Source organism: Dipodomys merriami, unplaced genomic scaffold, assembly GCF_024711535.1.
Source record: "Dipodomys merriami isolate MVZ:Mamm:240054 unplaced genomic scaffold, mDipMer1.0.p SCAF_92, whole genome shotgun sequence".
In the NCBI taxonomy this organism is placed as follows: Eukaryota; Metazoa; Chordata; class Mammalia; order Rodentia; family Heteromyidae; genus Dipodomys; species Dipodomys merriami.
In genome coordinates, this window is record NW_027206535.1 from 3,104,678 (window position 1) to 3,121,913 (window position 17,236).

Below are 17,236 nucleotides of genomic sequence, written 5' to 3' on the forward strand. Positions count from 1 at the left end.
TGGACCCCAGCATTGTTTTCTTTCTGCTGCTTAAGAAAAAGCCCAGGGGCTGGAAAGGTGGCTCAGTGGTAGAGCGCTTGCCTTGCATGCCTGAGGCCCTGGGTTCGATTCCTCAGCACCACATATGCAAAAAGAAAAAAGCTGGAAGTGGCACTGTGGCTCAAGTGGTAGAACTCTAGCCTTGAGCTGAAGAGCTGAGGGACAGCGCCCAGGCCCAGAGTTCAGGCCCACAACCAGACCCCCCCAAAAAAAAACAAACGGGGCTGGGAAGGTGGCTCAGTGTTAGAGTGCTTGCCTTGCATGCATGAGGCCCTGGATTTGATTCCTCAGCACCAAATAAGCAGAAAAATGCTGGAAGTGGGGCTGACACTCAAGTGGTAGAGTGCTAGCTTTGAGCTGAAGAGCTGAGGGACAGCGCCCAGGCCCAGAGTTCAGGCCCCACGACTAATCAAAAAAAAAAGAAAAAAACCCCACCCCCAGCCATGTCAGTAACCATTGGGCTGCCTAGAACCATAAACTGTAGGAAGTGGAAGGGATGGAGATGGGCATGGGCAATAGGTAATAGCAGAGGACTGAGCTTGGACAATAAGCTCCATTTGACTTTTTTAGTGCTGGAGTGCAAGAATGGATTTTACCTCTCAACTGCTGTTTTCAATTCCAGCAAGGAACAGGCAGGACGGCTGGAATCTTATGCTAAAAATAGTGATCAAGGGGTAGTCTCAGCAAAGGAATTGGCTGTAGTAACCCAGGCTGTCTTTTCCTATCTCGCTTGTGTATCCCATCTCATGGGAGAAAAGAAATCCCCAACAAAGGAGCACAGAGCCCTGGGTGCTGGTAGTTCATTTCTATAATCTGAGCTATTCAGGAGGCTGAGTAGGAGTAGTGGGGATCATGGTTCGAAGCCAGCCCAGGCAGGAAAATCATGAGACTCATCTCCAATGAACCACCAGAAAAACAAGTAGTGCTGTGACTCAAGTGGTAGAGCGCTTGCCTTGAGCTGAAAAGCTGAGGGACAGCACCCAGGCACAGAGTTCAATCCCCACAACCAACAAAAGAAAAAAGCACATTGAGTCCAATAGCTGGTAGGGGAATTCCCTGTGCTCCTCTAGGAGAATCATGATCTCTGAACTTGGTATGAATTCTACCCATCCTCTCCTGGGGCTTGAACTCAGGGCTTGGATGCTGTCTCAGCTTTTTCACTCGAGCCTGGAACTCTACCACTTAAGGTACAGCTTTTTGATGATTAACTGGAGTCTCATGGCCTTTCCTGCCTAGACAAACTTCCAATCACAATTCTTAGATCTCAGCCTCCTGTATAACTAGGATTACAGGCACATGCCACCAGTACCTGGCTTCTAGCTTTATTTTCTAAGAGACAATTACTTTGAAGACGTAACAGAAAACTAGCTTGACTTGGGTTTCTTTTTTTTTGTCAGTCATGAGACCTGAACTGTCTGGGCACTAACCCTCAGCTCTTCAGTTCAAGGCTAGTGCTCTACCACTTGAACCACAGAGCCACTTCCGGCTTTTTCTGCTTACATGGTGCTGAGAAATGGAACCCAGGGCTTCATGCATGCAAGGCAAGCACTCTACCACTGAGCTACCTTCCCAGCCCCTAGTTGGGTTTCTTGTCCAAACACTGACCCATAAACTTCCAAGACCTTTTCCCAGTTCAGGTCTCTTTTCTCTAATAGAGGCCTCAGAAGCTTGGATCCTTTTCTGCACTGACATCACTTTTATCCCCTGGGCGTCCTCTTGCCAAGGGCTAACAAGCAAGTTGCAGTTACCCTTGCTACCCCTTTCATGTTAACTCTTCCCAAAGTAAGTCCTGAGCCTCTTAGGAGTTTTACCTTTAAATCACCAGAGAGAACAATGAAACCCAGTGTTTTTTTTAAATGTACAAGACTAAAAATCACAGCTGGGTCTCAGCTCTGCTGACCACCATTCTCTGGTGATTAACATCTACCTCCATTACTGAAGATTATGATCCCCTTTATCTCTGTGGACCCTTTGGCTCATCCTCAGGGAGTATTTCAGCATCATTTTGTCCTACTAGTGCCAGGGACTTAGGAGCCACTGAAGCACATTAACATATAAGAACACATATTCTCTGAATGAATGGCCTAAGAAACCATCTCAGATGGAAGTGGCACTGTAGCTCAAGTGGAACAGCGCTCGCCTTGAGCTGAAGAGCTGAGGGATAGTGCCCAGGCCCAGAGTTCAAGCCCCACGAACGACCAAAAAAAAAAAAAAATCTGAGGGGAGAAAAAAAAACATGGCAACATAGAGTTTCAAGATTTTTCACTATGAACATACAACAAAATTTACTTTCACTGATTTCAAGTGTACAGTTCAGTGGCATTGAGTACATTAATACTGTGCACAACAATCACTATCTCCAAAGCTTTTTCATCTTTCCAATACTGGGACTTCATAATAAGCAAAACTCTATTCTCCTCTCCTGTTCAACCCAGTCTACATTTTCCCCAATGCTGAGACTCCGACGCAGGGCCCCACTCATTCTATTCAAGTGTCCCTACCACTGAGCTACACCCAACTCCTGCCGTAAATTAGGCCTCTATAAGTACGTCTTACACATTTAAGCTTATTTCATATAGTGTCCCCCAAATTCATTCATGTCCTAGCCTGTAGCAGAATTTCATTCTTAAATTCATTCCTTTTTTTTCTTTTTTTGGTCAGTCCTGGGCTTGAACTCTGGGCCTGGGCGCTGTCCCTCAGCTTCAGCTCAAGTCAAGTGCTCCACCACTTAAGCTACAGCACCACTGCGGGTTTTCTGGTGGTTAATTGGAGATGAGAATCTCTCGGATTTTCCTACCCGGGCTGGCTTTGACCGTGATCTTCTGAAGCCTCCTGAGTAGCTAGGATTACAGGTGTAAACCACTGGCCCCAGGCAAAATCATTCCTTTTAAAGACTTGTAGTTATGTAGTTTGTTTACATATTTCCTGCCATTAAAAATACTCGGGGCTAGGAAGGTGGCTCAGTGGTAGAGTGCTTGTCTTGCATGCATGAAGCCCTGGGTTCAATTTCTCAGCACCACATAAACAAAAAAAAGGTGTAGTGCTGTGGCTCAAGTGGTAGAGCACTTAGCTTGAGCTGAAGAGCTGAGGGACAGCACCCAGGCGGCCACAGTTCAGGCCCCAAAACCGACAAAAAATAAAATAAAAATAGTCTTTGGGGACTGGGACTGTGTCTTAGGTAGAGTGCTTACCTAGCATTCATGAAGTCCTGGGTTCAGTTCCTCAGTACCACATAAACAGAAAGCCAGAAGTAGCCCTGTGGCTCAAATGGTAGAGCGCTAGCCTTGAGCAAAAGGAGCTCAGCGACAGTGCCCAGGCCCTAAATTCAAGCCCCAAGAATGGCAAAAATAAATACTCTTTGGAGGAGCCCAGCGTCATGACTCACGCCTGTAATACTAGTACTCAGACTGGGTAGGAAACTCTTTATCTCCAATTAACCACCAGAAAACCAGAAGCGGAACTGTGGCTCAAGTGGTAGAGGGCCAACCTTTTTCAAAAAGGCCCAGGCAAGGCCCAGGCCCTGAGCTCAAACACACACACACACACACACACACACACACACACACACACACACACACACACACACACACACACACACACACACACACACACACACACACACACACACACACACACACACACACACACACACACACACACACACACACACACACACACACACACACACACACACCCTGCCTTTCATGGCCTCCAAAGAACTACAACTCCCAGAAAGCTCTACGGCCAGGCCCTTTCCGCTGGCACTCTTGAAACTCCATTTCCCAACCATCCCAGTGTCTCAAGGATGCGCATTTCCCGAGCGCCCTCTCGCGGCGCACTTCGGCAGGCTGCAGTTCCCGGCGGCCTCCGCGGCAGGCTCTTGGCGGCTGGATAGTTCGCCATGGCGGGATCTGCCTCCGCCACTGTGTCCGGGGCAGGGACCCCGGTGGCGGGGCCCACAGGCCGCGACCTCTTTGCTGAGGGGCTTCTAGAGTTTCTACGGCCGGCTGTACAGCAACTTGACTCCCACGTCCACGCGGTCAGGTGCTCGGGAAGAAGGCTGGGGGCGGGGCCTCGCGAGCTAGCCGTGTAAGGGCGGGGCCGCAAAAGGCGGAGATCTAATGAGTTCTAGTGGAGTCTGAGGAATAAATATGAGGGCTGGGGGCGTGGTTCAGGTGGTGGAGAGCCTGTCTGGTAATCGCTAGGCCCTCAGTTCAAACTTCAGTTCGCCAGTACGCAAACTGCCTAAACGAAGAAAGGAGAATGGGTGGAGGTTGCCGGCTGGGGCCTGTGAGGCCGACCCATCCCAGTACTTAGGTCAGCAAAACTAGTACCATTGTAAGCCTTTTTACCTCTTTGCAGAGAGAGCCAGGTAGAGCTCCGGGAACAAATTGATAATCTCGCTACAGGTAAGCGAGCATCCCTGTATACCAAAAATCCGCTAAGTCGCTTTCACGACCTTTTTATTCTGCCAACCTCTGGGCTGTGTCTCTGTCACTTCCACAACGTCAGAGCTGCCAACACTCTTCTTGAAGGAAGCACAATTAAAAAAAGTGAAGGAAAGGTGTTTCTATCCCAAGAGGGCGCAAGTGCCTGTCATCCCATTATTGGCCTACTCTTGCTAAGAACAGGAGATGAGCCAGCAAATGTTTACTGTCTGTGCCTTCTATCCCCAGAACTGTGCCGCATCAATGAGGATCAGAAAGTGGCCCTGGATCTCGACCCCTATGTTAAGAAGCTGCTTAATGCCAGACGACGTGTTGTCTTGGTCAACAACATTCTACAGAATGCCCAGGTAATGGCTCACATCTGTAACCCTAGCTTCTCAGGAGACTGAGAGGATGCCAGTTCAAGGCCAGCCTAAGCAGAAAAGTTCAGAAGTACACATCTCTAAAATAATCAGCAAAAATACAAGGCTAGAGGTATGGCCCAAGTAGTAGAGTGCTAGCCTTCCAAGCATGAGGCCCTTAGTTCAAACTCTACTGCCCACCAAAATAGAAATTTCTGAAGAACTGTGATTCTTTGCTCTGCTTTATAACAAGTTTAAATCACCTCAAAAAATTCTTTGCAGTACTTGGGACTTGAATCTAGGACTTAATGCTTGCTAGGCAAGCACTCAATATTGGAAAAGGGGACTTAGTTGATAGACTCAATTCTCAATTTGCTGTCATTTTACATGTTTACCTATGACATTCTTAGACCAAATCCAAGATACTTCTCAGCATCTGGTTGACTAAATGTTAAAGCCATTAACAGCAGTTACTAGAATCAAAATCTTCCTGTCTTGTAGGAACGGCTGAGGCGGCTAAACCACAATGTTGCCAAGGAAACTGCCCGCAGGAGGGCAATGCTGGATTCAGGAGTTTATCCTCCTGGTTCCCCAAGCAAGTAACAGAAGGTGGGGCTGTGACCCAAGTAGCACAAGTACTGTTTCCCAGCTGCCTTGTTTCAAGACATGAAGAAGATTCCAGGAAACAATACCTATTGATCTTGAGACACCAGAAAGGCAACTCTGGTTTCTTTTGAAGTACTTATGTAGTGATCCTAAGAACCCTCTGTACAGGACTCAGGATCTGAAAGGACTATATTAGTTCTTGCTTCCTTCCAAAAATGAATCTTTACATTTTTAAGAAAGCTACATATTCACCTTTTTACATGCCTATAGTTAACCAGACTGGAGCGTCTTTTGTTAACATGCCTTGTTCCTTGGACTTGGGCAGCATATCCTTTACCTGTGATTTCTTTTGTTTACAGTGAAGAGACAGTCAAGAGTCAAGGTAAATAAATAACATAGGTCCACCTTCTGTTGATTGCACTGGTTTGAATATAGCAGTATTGTTAGGACCATTTAATTCAATAAATGTTTAAATATAGTATTCTAGTTTACTGATATGTGGAAGGGGTCCAAGAGTCTGTACTTATTTCAAGATTCTTTGGCTAGGCACCAGCAGCTCACTGGTACCCACCTGTTATCATAGCTACTTAGAAAGCTGAGATCTGAGCATCAGTTTGGAGGCAACTCAGGCACACAACCAGAGACTTGTCTCCAATTAACCAGTAAAAAGCTAGAACTGAAGTAGTGATTCAATTAGTAGGGTGCCAGCTCTTGAGCAAAAAAGAAAGCTCTTGAACAAGAGCACAAGGCCCCGAGTTCAAGCCCCAGTACAGGCACAAAAAAATATGCTGTATCTCCACAACAAGAATACTAAGCTTGGGGCTGGGAAGGTGGCTCAGTGGTAGAGCACTTGCCTTGCAAGCATGAGGCCCCTGGGTTTGATTCCTCAGCACCACATAATCAAAAAGAAAAAAGCTGGAAGTGGCGTTGTGGCTCAAGTGGTACAGCTGAAGAGCTGAGGGACAGTGCCCAGGCCCAGAGTTCAGGCCCCACGACCGGACCCAAAAAAAAAAAAAATAATAATAATACTAAGCTTTTGGCCTAGTCATTGTACAAGCTGTAAATGTTTGTTGGCAACTGAAGGGAATCTCTTTTGTAGCATTATCAGAAATGAGTAAAAGTTCATAGTAAACAAATACTCAGTTTCCATAGGAAAATGTGACCTGCTACGTACTTCCTAGCTTTCCGTATTGATGCATCTCTCAGCCTTACTTCTATAAACATTGAAGAACTACCAGTAATTAAAGGGTCTCCCAAATCCCTTAAGGCAGAAGTCTATATTTAATTCACCTAGCTTGAGATTGTGTTCTTAATGTAAATAGTAAATGACTAAGTATAATTCTCAAAGACTATAGAAAGAAAAAGAAAAAAAGTCATCACAGACCAGAAGCCCTACTAGGAAGTACTTTAATCGTTTTTCTTAGAAAAAAATTCCACTTAACAGTTCACAACATTTCAACAACAAAGTACTAGTTGAGAGGTTTGGGGGGAATTAGGATTCTAGAGCAGTAAGAAATGTTGGTAACCTGCTTTATTATGATGAGTGGCATGGGTCATAAATGGGAGATTTCTGGCTGCTAAGCCAGTATCAAAACAAAGGAATGACCTATCTTTCTGTACAGTTTATTTTCCTTCATGCCATCTCCCTATCCCATAGAAAAGCCACCACATAAAACCCAGTAGCAGGTAAGTTAGGCTCCAGTCTTCTTGAATTAGAAGAGTGTGAAGGGAAGGTCACTCCTGAGTCTCCATGCTTTCCTCTTCCTCCCCTTGAGGTGGTTCTTCTGTATTTTCCTCCTCTTCCTCACCTTCCTTCTTCTCTGGTGGCTTCTCATAAGCCTTTTCTGAAGGTGTCACTATCACTCCATCCCAAGTAGAGATTTCAGAAGCAAGATCTAGGAGGTGAAAGAAGGTAGTATCAGACAAAACAGCCCAACAAACAAGTATGACATACAGAGTAGAAATCCTAAGACGTTTGAGGAGTAAAGAGCTGTCTGTAAACCAGAGTACCCCCTAAGAAACCCCTAATCTACCCCACAAGAAGCACTCACAGCTGGCATCACCCTCCTGGCCAAGGATCTTCCTAAAACCACCATGTGAGAGGATTCGAACGAGAGTCTGAGCTGTATAGCAGACCATGTCCTAAAGAAGAGCAAAATGATGGTAACTTGGCAAAGAGGATCAAAGTTTTATTTGTTTAACAAAAGTGTGAAAACAGACTACTTTCAATCCCAGGTCCTTAAGTACTTCAGAATTCCAAGATTCTGAACCTTTTAAGACCAAGAGTATTTGAAAGTGGGGCAGAATGCACCATTTCATAGCTGTCATAATACCTGCTGTTCCAGGGTCATGACTGTGTGCACTCTGAAGTTGCCACTCTCACAGGGGTCAGTGATACCCACTGAACCTGGCAGGAACAGTCCTGCAGCCAGAATCTGCAAGCAACGCCTGAAACACAGAAAGGCACTTACAAAGTGCACAAAACAGCTTATAATCCAAATCTGAAGAAACTGGCTGTACCTGTATGCCACATTTAGGGCCAAAGGCTGCCTGGTGGGGTTATTCATCACAGCATAGTGCCCCTGGAAAAGAATTAAGTCTGGTAGGTATACAACCAAAATGGCAATTGTATCTTCAAACAAACCATACAATCATTAAGGAAAATTAGCCATTAAAGTCTAGCCAAAATTTCCACAATTCTCCAGGAATCCTGAAATGGCTGCTCAGTCATCTATCATCACAGTAAAAAAGTTATAGCAGTGAAATTAATAGGTACTACCACTCAATTATTCATATAACAAACTCCTACTGAAGTAATAACTTTGAATTTTTTATTGGGTTATCTACCAAATTGCCTTTTGTCTTGGGGAGGAGGGAGTTGAGACAGAGTCTTGCTATATAGCGTAGGCTGGCCTTGAATTAGGGTTTGTTGTATATTCTTTTTCTGATTCAGAGCCTTACTCTGTGTACTACAGGTTGGCCTCAAAATTGTTAAGCTCCTGGGTGCTGGTTTATGTCACCCAGAAGGCTGAGATCTGAGGACAGCAGTTTGATGCTAGCCTAGACAGGAAATTTCCAAAAAAGCCAGGAGTGGACTATGGTTCAAGTGATAAAGGGCTAGTCTTGAGCACAAAAGCTCAAGTATAGCATCCACGCCCTGAGTTCAAGCCTCAGGCAGGCACAAAAAAAATAAAAATCAAGCCTTTTTGCCTCGCAAGTGCTAAGACTACAGATGTGCACTACTACGCAACAGCTTCAAAGTTCTTTTTTCTGTTGGTAATGGGGCAGGAGCTTAAACTCAGGTCCTAGACACTGTCTAGGCTTTTCCACTCAAGGCCGGTGCTCTACCACTTGAGCCACTGCTCTACTTCCAGTTTTCTGCTGGTTAATTGAAGATTAAGAGTCTTATTCCATGGCTTAGTGGTAAGAGTGCTTGCTTAGCATGCATGAAGCCCTGGGTTTGACCCCATAGTACCACATACACAGAAAAAGTCAGAAGTGGCACTGTGGCTAGCCTTAAGCAAAAGAAGCTCAGGGACAGTGCCCAAGCTCTTAAGTTCAAGCCCCAAGACTGGCAAAAAAAAAGTCTCAGCCTTTGCTGCCACAGCTGACTTCAAAGAATGATCCTCAGAACACAGCCAAGCCTCCTGAGGAAACAGGGCCACCAGCTTGGGCCACCAGCACCCAGCTCTATGTTTCTTTTTTTTACTGGTTTTTTTGACACAGGGTCTCCCTGTACAGCCCAGTCCAGCCTCTTACTTGAAATGCCCCTACATCAGAGTGTTAGGATTATAGATATGTTATCACCAATGCATGTCAGAATTGCTATTAAGCTTCTCCATCTTGAGGTAGGTTTCAGAGTAATTACTGTCAATAGGCTGAGAGGAAATCCAATTGCTCTTTACTTACAAGTAGGTCAAGAATCCAGGGTGTGAGGGGCTCAAAACCAGGAAAACGAATCCTTAAGTCCTTTAGCAGTCTGATGAGAACTTTAACTCTGAATAAAGGAGAGACACAAAAAATAAAAAGAATATCATGTATTTCCACATTGAGCCAGAGTTGAAACTATTTACACAATTACACATCCTCTTTCAATCTTAATGTGAATCACAGCCAAAACAGTTCTTTCAGTGGAGTATGGGTGCATCCTGCAATTCACTTCAGTTACAAAGGTTATCTTTTTTTTTTGTTCTTTGACACAGGGTCTTGTGTATCCTGGAACTCACTATGTAGCCCAGGATAGTCTCTATGACATCCTTCAGCTTCCATCTCTACAGTGCTAGAATTACAGGCATGTACTACCAAACCCATTCAAGGAGGTTTCCTTTTTCTTTCCTTTTCTTTTTCTTTTTTTTGGTGCCAGTATACGAGGGCTTGAACTAAGGGCCACATGTTCTTGCTCAGCTTTTCACACATAGCTGTTGTTATACCACTTGAGCCACGCCTCTAGTCCAGCATTTTGCTAGTTAATTGGAGATGGAGTCTCAGACTTCTGGTCAGGCTGACTTCGAACCTTGATCCTCTAGGTCTCAGCCTCCTAAGTAGCTAGGATTGCAGGCATGAGCCACCAGCGCCAAGGCTCAGAAAGGTTTTCTTCATACCAGTGATCAGGGAGAGACTCACGTGGACTGAGAAGCATTTTCCTCAAACCAGCGGGCATGTCTGATGGCTGCTAAGGCACTCTGCAACACCTTGATATCCACTAGAAGACAAGTATGACAGGCCAAAATAAAACATTCCTATTAAGAAAGCAATTTAATGCCACAGTCCAAAAACTTGGAAAGAAGGTAGGCTAAGAGCAATTCTTTAAACCATCTAAAAGTTGTCCAAAATTTGCTACTTCTCCTCCAAACAAATATAGAAGCATGCAAGATCCATTATCTTTTCCAAAAGCCTACAACATCCCCTTTAAATATTTCTGCAGTCCACCAGTTTCTTGGCCATTCTATCTTTGAAAATTTCAGGGCTGGGCGCTAGTGGCTCACACCTGTAATCCTAACTACTCAGGAGGCTGAGATCTGAGGACTGAGGTTCAAAGCCAGCCCGAGCAATCCAGAAGACATCTCCAATTAACTGCCAAAATGCCATACTGGAGGCATGACTCAAGTGGTAGAACAGAGTGAAGAATCCAAGCAAGAATACAAAGCCTCAAGTTCAAGCCCAGTACTGGCACAAAAAAGAAAAGAAAATTTCACTAGGAAACTTGTAAATCTTCTAAATTACAGGGAATGAGCAAGTTAAGGGCAAATTTAAAATATTTAAATTTCCAAAAAGTTTCATGTGGAACAGCAAAACAGCTAAAGTAAATGTAACAGGAAAAGTACTATGTTTTAAATTTCCCTCTTGTGAGCAGTGGAAAAAAGACTCACAATGGAGCTCTGGGTCCAGTTTTCGGAGATTGGGTGGCACTGTTGTTATGAGAATTTTCACCGTGGCATCAGAAGAACTGATTTCAAAGCCAGTTTCATTGGTCAGCATGGTCAAAACTGAAAGAAGAAAATATCCAACTTTTACCTCACATTTTCATTAAATCACCAGTTTTACTCCAGAGTGGGGGTAGAGAAAAACATTCTTTTTCCTGAAGGAAAGTCTCACTATATAAATAGCTAATGTTCCTCCTGCCCCATTATACCTATTTTACAAGCAGGTGTTGATATTCTTTTATGTTGAGCTTTCAAAAAATGAGAACTGGTAATATAGCTAAATGTTAAATACTTGCCCAGCACATGTGAGGCCCTGGGTTTGATCCCCAGAAATATAAGAACTTCAATAAGCATTTAATAGAATACAAAACTTTACAAACGAAACTAAGTTGCTAGGTGCTGGTGGTTCAAATCTATAATCCTATCTACTCAGGAGGTTGAGATCTGAGGATAGCAGTTTGAAGCTTACCCAGGCAGGTAAGTCCATGAGACAATTTATCTCCAATTAACCACCAGAAGTAAGGCTGAGCCTCAAAGTGGTAGAACACTAGCTTTGAGCACAAGAGCTCAGAGATAGCACCCAGGCCCTGAGTTCAAGACCTACAACCAACAACAACAACAAAAAGGAAACCAAGCCAATTTTGACCACTTGAAGCCTCTACAAAAAAACTGCATTTACCCTTCAATCTAGCCTGACTAGACTTTGTTCAAAGTACACGATGATACAACCCAGCTTCCACTGATCAAATGAACAGTTAACACAAACCTTCAGAAGGATCTTGTGCTCGTAGGCTTTCCACAACTTTATTTCCCAGGGCAGCAACAGCTTCCACTAGATGGAGAACACAGTGAAGGTTATAACAATCCATTTATGAAGAGACTTCTGTGTATCTCTAAACTAAATGCTCATTTCTGAAGTAAAGGCATGTAATAGAATAAATTATAAGGGGAAGATAAATCCTGGTCAGAGGTTCAAGAGACTGACAACCTCATGTCTCTTTTTCTCTTTTTTGCAGTAGTAGGATTGAATTCAAGGTCTTTGCATATGCTAGGGCAAATTCTACCATTTGATCTATACACCCAGACCCTGACATTTCCAGTCAGTAGCGTGAATTGGGGGCTGGATAATTCTTTAGAGATGAGAGGTATCTTGTATACTATAGGATATTTAGCAATATCTCTGATGGTGTTTGAAACTGGATGCTGTCTCAACTTTTTTGCTCAAGGCTAACAATCTACCACTTGAGCCACAGCTCCATTTCTAGCTTTTTGGTGGTAAATTAGAGATAAAGTCTCATGAACTTTCCTGCCTAGGCTTCAATCTAGGATTCTTAGATCTCAGCCTCCCTCAGCTAGCGTTACAGGTATGAGCCACCAATACCAACCTATCCCTTGACTTCTATCACTTTTTTTTTTTTTTGGGGGGGGAGTTTTGGGCCTTGAACTCAGGGCCTGGATACTGTCCCTGAGCTCTTTTGCTAGCACTCTACCACTTTGAGCTAGAGTGCCACTTCCAGTTTGCATGAGTGGTTAATTGGAGATTGGAGATAAGAGTCTCACAGGGACTTTTCTGCCCAGGCTGGCTTGGAACTGTGACCCTTAGATCTCAGCTTCCTAAGTAGCTAAGTTTACAGGTTATGAGCCACCGGCGCACAGCTTCTATGGCCTTTTCATGCCAGTAGCACCCCCTAGTTAAGACAACCAAAGATGTCTCAACACTGCCAAGTATCCTATGGGGAGCAAAATCACCTCCAGTTGAGAAACACAATCCCACTACAGTACCTTAGGCTATACATTCTTTAAAGTATACATTACAGAGTTTTTGTTCCTTATCACCTCAACACATTGTCTTTCAAACATACCTTTTCACAAAAGTCTGGGCTATATAAGTTTCTTAGACCTCAAACCCACTTGTGTCCCATTTACTGGTCAGAAAGATGGGCTGGGGAATGGTAGAGTGCCTGCCTAACATGCACATAGCCCTGGGAGGGGGTGGGGGAAAGAGAGAAAAAAAGAAAAGACACAGGAAGGAAAACTCACACGTTGGCAGAATCTTCAGTATTACCACTAAGTCAGCCACATTGTGTCCTGTAGTCATTGTTCCCTTTTTGTATGATCCTACCTGTCGGACTTCTTCAATTTGCTGTTGGAAACAGGATTCATTTCGGGAAAAGAATTAGAAGAACAAAAGTGTGTTATTTTTCTCAGAACTCTTATCAACACTGCTTTTAATTACTCAGATTTGGAAGTAGCAACAATGAAACAATCAAAAGCCTATTCTAACAGTGATAAAGATTTTGTTCAGAATCTCACTGTACTTTTGGACTTGGATTCCAATAAAAGATAACTGAAAGCCGGGCGCTGGTGGCTCACGCCTGTAATCCTAGCTACTCAGGAGGCTGAGATCTGAGGATCGCGGTTCAAAGCCAGCCCGGGCAGGAGAGACCGTGAGACTCCTATCTCCAATAAACCACCAGAAAACCGGAAGTGGCGCTGTAGCTCAAGTGGTAGAGCGCTCGCCTTGAGCTGAAGAGCTGAGGGACAGCGCCCAAGCCCAGAGTTCAAACCCCACGACCGACAAAAAAAAAAAAAAAAAAAAAAAAAAGATAACTGAAAAGTTAACAGAGGCCAAGAAAGCTTCCAAATTACCAAGGATGCCCTTTCTTAGTACTGTATCATCAAAAAAACTCACCACTTCAAATGTCCCTGGAGCTACAATTAGATTGTCGATCACATTGTTTATTTTTGTCACCAGAGAAAGGATAGAGGCCTGAAAAAAAACATGAAGCAAAGATTAAAAAATTAAATGCAAGCCTGTAATCCTAGCTATTCAGGAGGCTGAGATCTGAGGATCACAGTTCAAAGCCAGCCTAGGAAGGAAAGTCCCCTTCCGTTAGACTCATCTCCAATAAACCACTAGAAAATCAGAAGTGGCCCTGTGGCTCAAGTGGTAGGGCGCCCACCTTGCACTGAAGAGTTGAGGGATAGCACCCAAGCCAAGTTCTAGCCCCACAATCAACAAAAATAATAATAATTAAATGCAACTTCTCTAGAGTATATTTTCCCCTAATCCTTTTTTATACTAATTTAGGGCTTTGATAACAGTTCAACACTGCTGGTCTTGAATATATCAGAAGAAAACAACTATTTGACAGCATTACTAGATTCCCCTCCAAAAATATGAATTCATGAGCAAGGTGCCAGTGGTTCATACCTTAATCCTACTACTTGGGCTGAGATCTGAGGATCATGGGTTGAAGCTAGCCTAGGCAGGAAAGTCTATAAGACTCATCTCCAACTAACCACCAAAAAGACAGAAATGGAGCTATGGATCAAGTGACAGAGCACTAATCCTGAGCAAAAAAGCTCAAGGACAGAACCCATACCTGAGTTCAAGCCCCGGACTGGTACCAAAAAAGAAAAAAAAAAAAAGCATAATCTGTTCATATATTCATCTCCATCTCTATCTCTACCTACAAGAAGGAAAACAAATGCCCAGTGGAGTTTAAGATCTGCCATTCTTGCTGGGGATCACAGCCAAGGCTCTGACATTCTAGACAAGCTCTCTAACACTGAAGTTCAGTAAAGATCAATAACCTCACTAATATTCACATTTTACTTTCAGGCATCTCTTACTGATATACCAACTAACTAGTAGGCTCAAGACCCTGAGTTCACATCAGTACCACCAAAAACTTTTAAAAACTAGCCTGATGCCAGTGGTTCATGCCTGTAATCCTAGTTATTCAGGAGAGTGAAATCTGAGGATCATTTTTGGAAGCCAGCCTGGGCAGGAAAAGTCCCTAAGACTCTTATTCCACCACAACAGCCAGAACTGGAGCTTGCTCAAGTGGTAGAGCTCTAGCCTTGAGCAAAAAGCTCAGAGACAGTACCCAGGCCCCAAGCTCAAGCCCCAGGACCAGCATCAAAACAAACAAAAAACCCCAGAAACTTTCTTAGCATAATCTCAGACAGAAGCTAAAAGAAGATACCTGTTCAGCAGAATTGGGAGCAAGGTCCTGATTCCTCTTCAGCAAGGCTTCACTGAAGGAAGTTTCATCAGGTGCTGGCTTCACCCGAGGAAAGGCCATTTCACACTAAATAAGAAATACTATTTACCAAAATAATATACAGATTTTTTTTTTCCTGCTACAATTCAAGAAAATTTAAAACAGAAAACTCTACAGTAGCTAGGCACCAGTGGCTCACACCTGTAATCCTAGCTACTCAGGAGGCTGAGATCTGAGGATAATGGTTCAAAGCAAGCTCAGGCAGTAAAGTCTATAAGACTCTTATCTCCAATAAACCACTCTGAAAACCAGACTTGGTGCTGTGGCTCAAGTGGTAGAGCACTAGACTTGAGCTGAAGAGCTGAGTGACAGCACCCAGGCCCAGAGTTCAAGACACACACACACACACACACACATACACACACACACACACACTGTTCAACAAGGATACAAGCTACAATGGTAGAGCACTAGACTTGAGCTGAAGAGCTGAGTGACAGCACCCAGGCCCAGAGTTCAAGACACACACACACACACACACACACACACTGTTCAACAAGGATACAAGCTACAAGAAGAATCATAATTAAAGTTCTCATTACCTTTACATGAAAAGGTAGGCAGAGATACAACTAATTGTCCAGAACAAAGATTACAAATCATGTAGCCAAGGAATTATGTCCTCTACCCTGCCTACATTATTTTCACATATAACGCAACACAGTTCATTCACAATAACTCTTTGGAAAGTGGATGGACAAAGAAAGCTTGAATTTGATCAGATGAATACATGCATGTGTATATGTGTGTGTGTGTGTGTGTGTGTGTGTATTCACTGAACCCCAATGTGTATACAATATATGTTAAAGATAAAATTAGAATTAGGAGCTGGAAGTGTACCTTAGTGGTAGAGCACTTGCTTAGCATGCTCAAAGCACTCATGTAATCCTCAGCACCAAAACTAGACAACAAAAAAAAATTTAAACCCTAATTCCATTCACAAAGCCCTTTTCCAACTCCAACTACCCTCTCACTTGATAAAGCGGTCTGGGCTCCATTTCTACATCACTAGATAAACAGTGGCCAGTGAATTCATCCATACTAACCCAAGGTACTCACCAAATAGAAATCAAATGGGATATGTGGCACAAAGGGCCTGAACCTAAAATATAAAAAAGTCAAAATTATTCACCAGACATCAAGTGAGCTGTATACAATGCACCAGCAACTTTGGAAACATATCTGTCTTCAGAATAAAGTACTACTCTATTTTCATAGCAAAGTGGAGTCTAATTTAGCAGGAGACATTTAGCTGATAAATGTTTCTAAATCATACTTGGATTTCACAAAGTCAAGTAACATAGGCCACTCCAAATGTTCTCAGACTGAAACTAACCAATACAAGATGCAAAGAAAGGAAAGGAAAGGGGGGGGGGGGGGAGAAGAGAGAGAGAGAGAGATGCAAAGAAAGGAAAGGAAAGGGGGGAGGAGAGAGAGAGAGAGACAGAGAGAGAGAGAGAGACAGAGAGAGACAGAGACAGAGACAGAGACAGAGACAGAGAGAGAGAAAGAGAAGCACTCACCCGCCTCCTGGGCCTCCTCGGGAACCAAAGCGCCCGCCACGACCCCGGCCTCTGTCACCCCTAGAAACGCAAAGATTTTATTTTCACCTGAGGAAAGTAATCCCAACACACCTGCCATAACATTTCAAGTTGGCTAACCATCATCACTCTTAACTTCTCAACTGGAGAGGGGACGCCACTGCTCAGATCTCCCACTCCAAGCTATGCCAGATCCTCTCCCAGGACATCCTAATGGATTTATTCGCAAACTCACCAAGTAACGACTGGGTTCAGAGAGAGGCCACCCAAGAAGTAACCGATACCCCTGAGCACACCAATCCTACCGCTCAGAGACTAAGGAACTTCCTTCCCATTTATACACTAACGCGGTGTAACTTTTTTTTTTTAATCTCGCCAACATCAAGCACGGGAAGAATGCGCCATGTTCTGGCCTTCTCAGTCTCAAAGGGTGCTCCTCAGGATGCCCCCTCATCCCAACTCCGCAGACCCAGGAGTCGAACCCGCCCCGCCTCCTCACGGCTGGGCCCCAACCCGTCCCAGGCCGGTGCCCCGCCAGCGCCGGCCTCCCAACTACAGGCCAGAAGTTTCCAGGTTTGGGGCCAGCCGCTAGATCCTCAGTCCTCGGCCTTACGATTCCTTTCCATTTTTGGAGACGCCTCCGGCGCACCTCAGTCCACTTACCTCATGGCGCCCTCACTCCTGAACAATGGAGACCGTACCAACCGCCTCTTTCTTAGCAGGACCAGACTACTGGAGAGGCGACTTGCCGGCGTGTCCCAACAAAAC

The 17,236-nt window shown here is 44.2% G+C and overlaps 2 protein-coding genes across 4 annotated transcripts; one reads left to right on the plus strand and one right to left on the minus strand.

Annotated features, from left to right (window-relative positions):
* The first annotated feature begins 3,893 nt into the window (after positions 1–3,893).
* Positions 3,894–5,843, plus strand: Snapin (SNAP associated protein). 2 transcript variants are annotated; one of them, XM_070013722.1, is made up of 4 exons: positions 3,894–4,128; positions 4,402–4,448; positions 4,716–4,834; positions 5,330–5,843. In XM_070013722.1, exons 1-4 carry the CDS (start codon positions 3,941–3,943, stop codon positions 5,429–5,431), a joined length of 456 nt encoding a protein of 151 aa, XP_069869823.1. In that variant the 5' UTR covers positions 3,894–3,940; the 3' UTR covers positions 5,432–5,843. The 2 variants fall into 2 exon arrangements, with proteins under 2 accessions (XP_069869823.1, XP_069869824.1); XM_070013723.1 differs by having other exon boundaries at positions 3,898–4,083.
* Positions 5,844–6,824: 981 nt separating this feature from the next.
* Positions 6,825–17,230, minus strand: Ilf2 (interleukin enhancer binding factor 2). 2 transcript variants are annotated; one of them, XM_070013717.1, is made up of 14 exons: positions 17,132–17,230; positions 16,451–16,510; positions 15,987–16,029; positions 14,850–14,954; positions 13,550–13,627; positions 12,898–13,000; positions 11,624–11,689; positions 10,804–10,920; positions 10,058–10,136; positions 9,344–9,431; positions 7,955–8,016; positions 7,768–7,882; positions 7,486–7,576; positions 6,825–7,329 (listed from the first exon to the last, which is right to left on the minus strand). In XM_070013717.1, exons 1-14 carry the CDS (start codon positions 17,134–17,136, stop codon positions 7,169–7,171), a joined length of 1,173 nt encoding a protein of 390 aa, XP_069869818.1. In that variant the 5' UTR covers positions 17,137–17,230; the 3' UTR covers positions 6,825–7,168. The 2 variants fall into 2 exon arrangements, with proteins under 2 accessions (XP_069869818.1, XP_069869817.1); XM_070013716.1 differs by having other exon boundaries at positions 7,070–7,329; positions 7,768–8,016.
* Between the last annotated feature and the right edge of the window lie 6 nt (positions 17,231–17,236).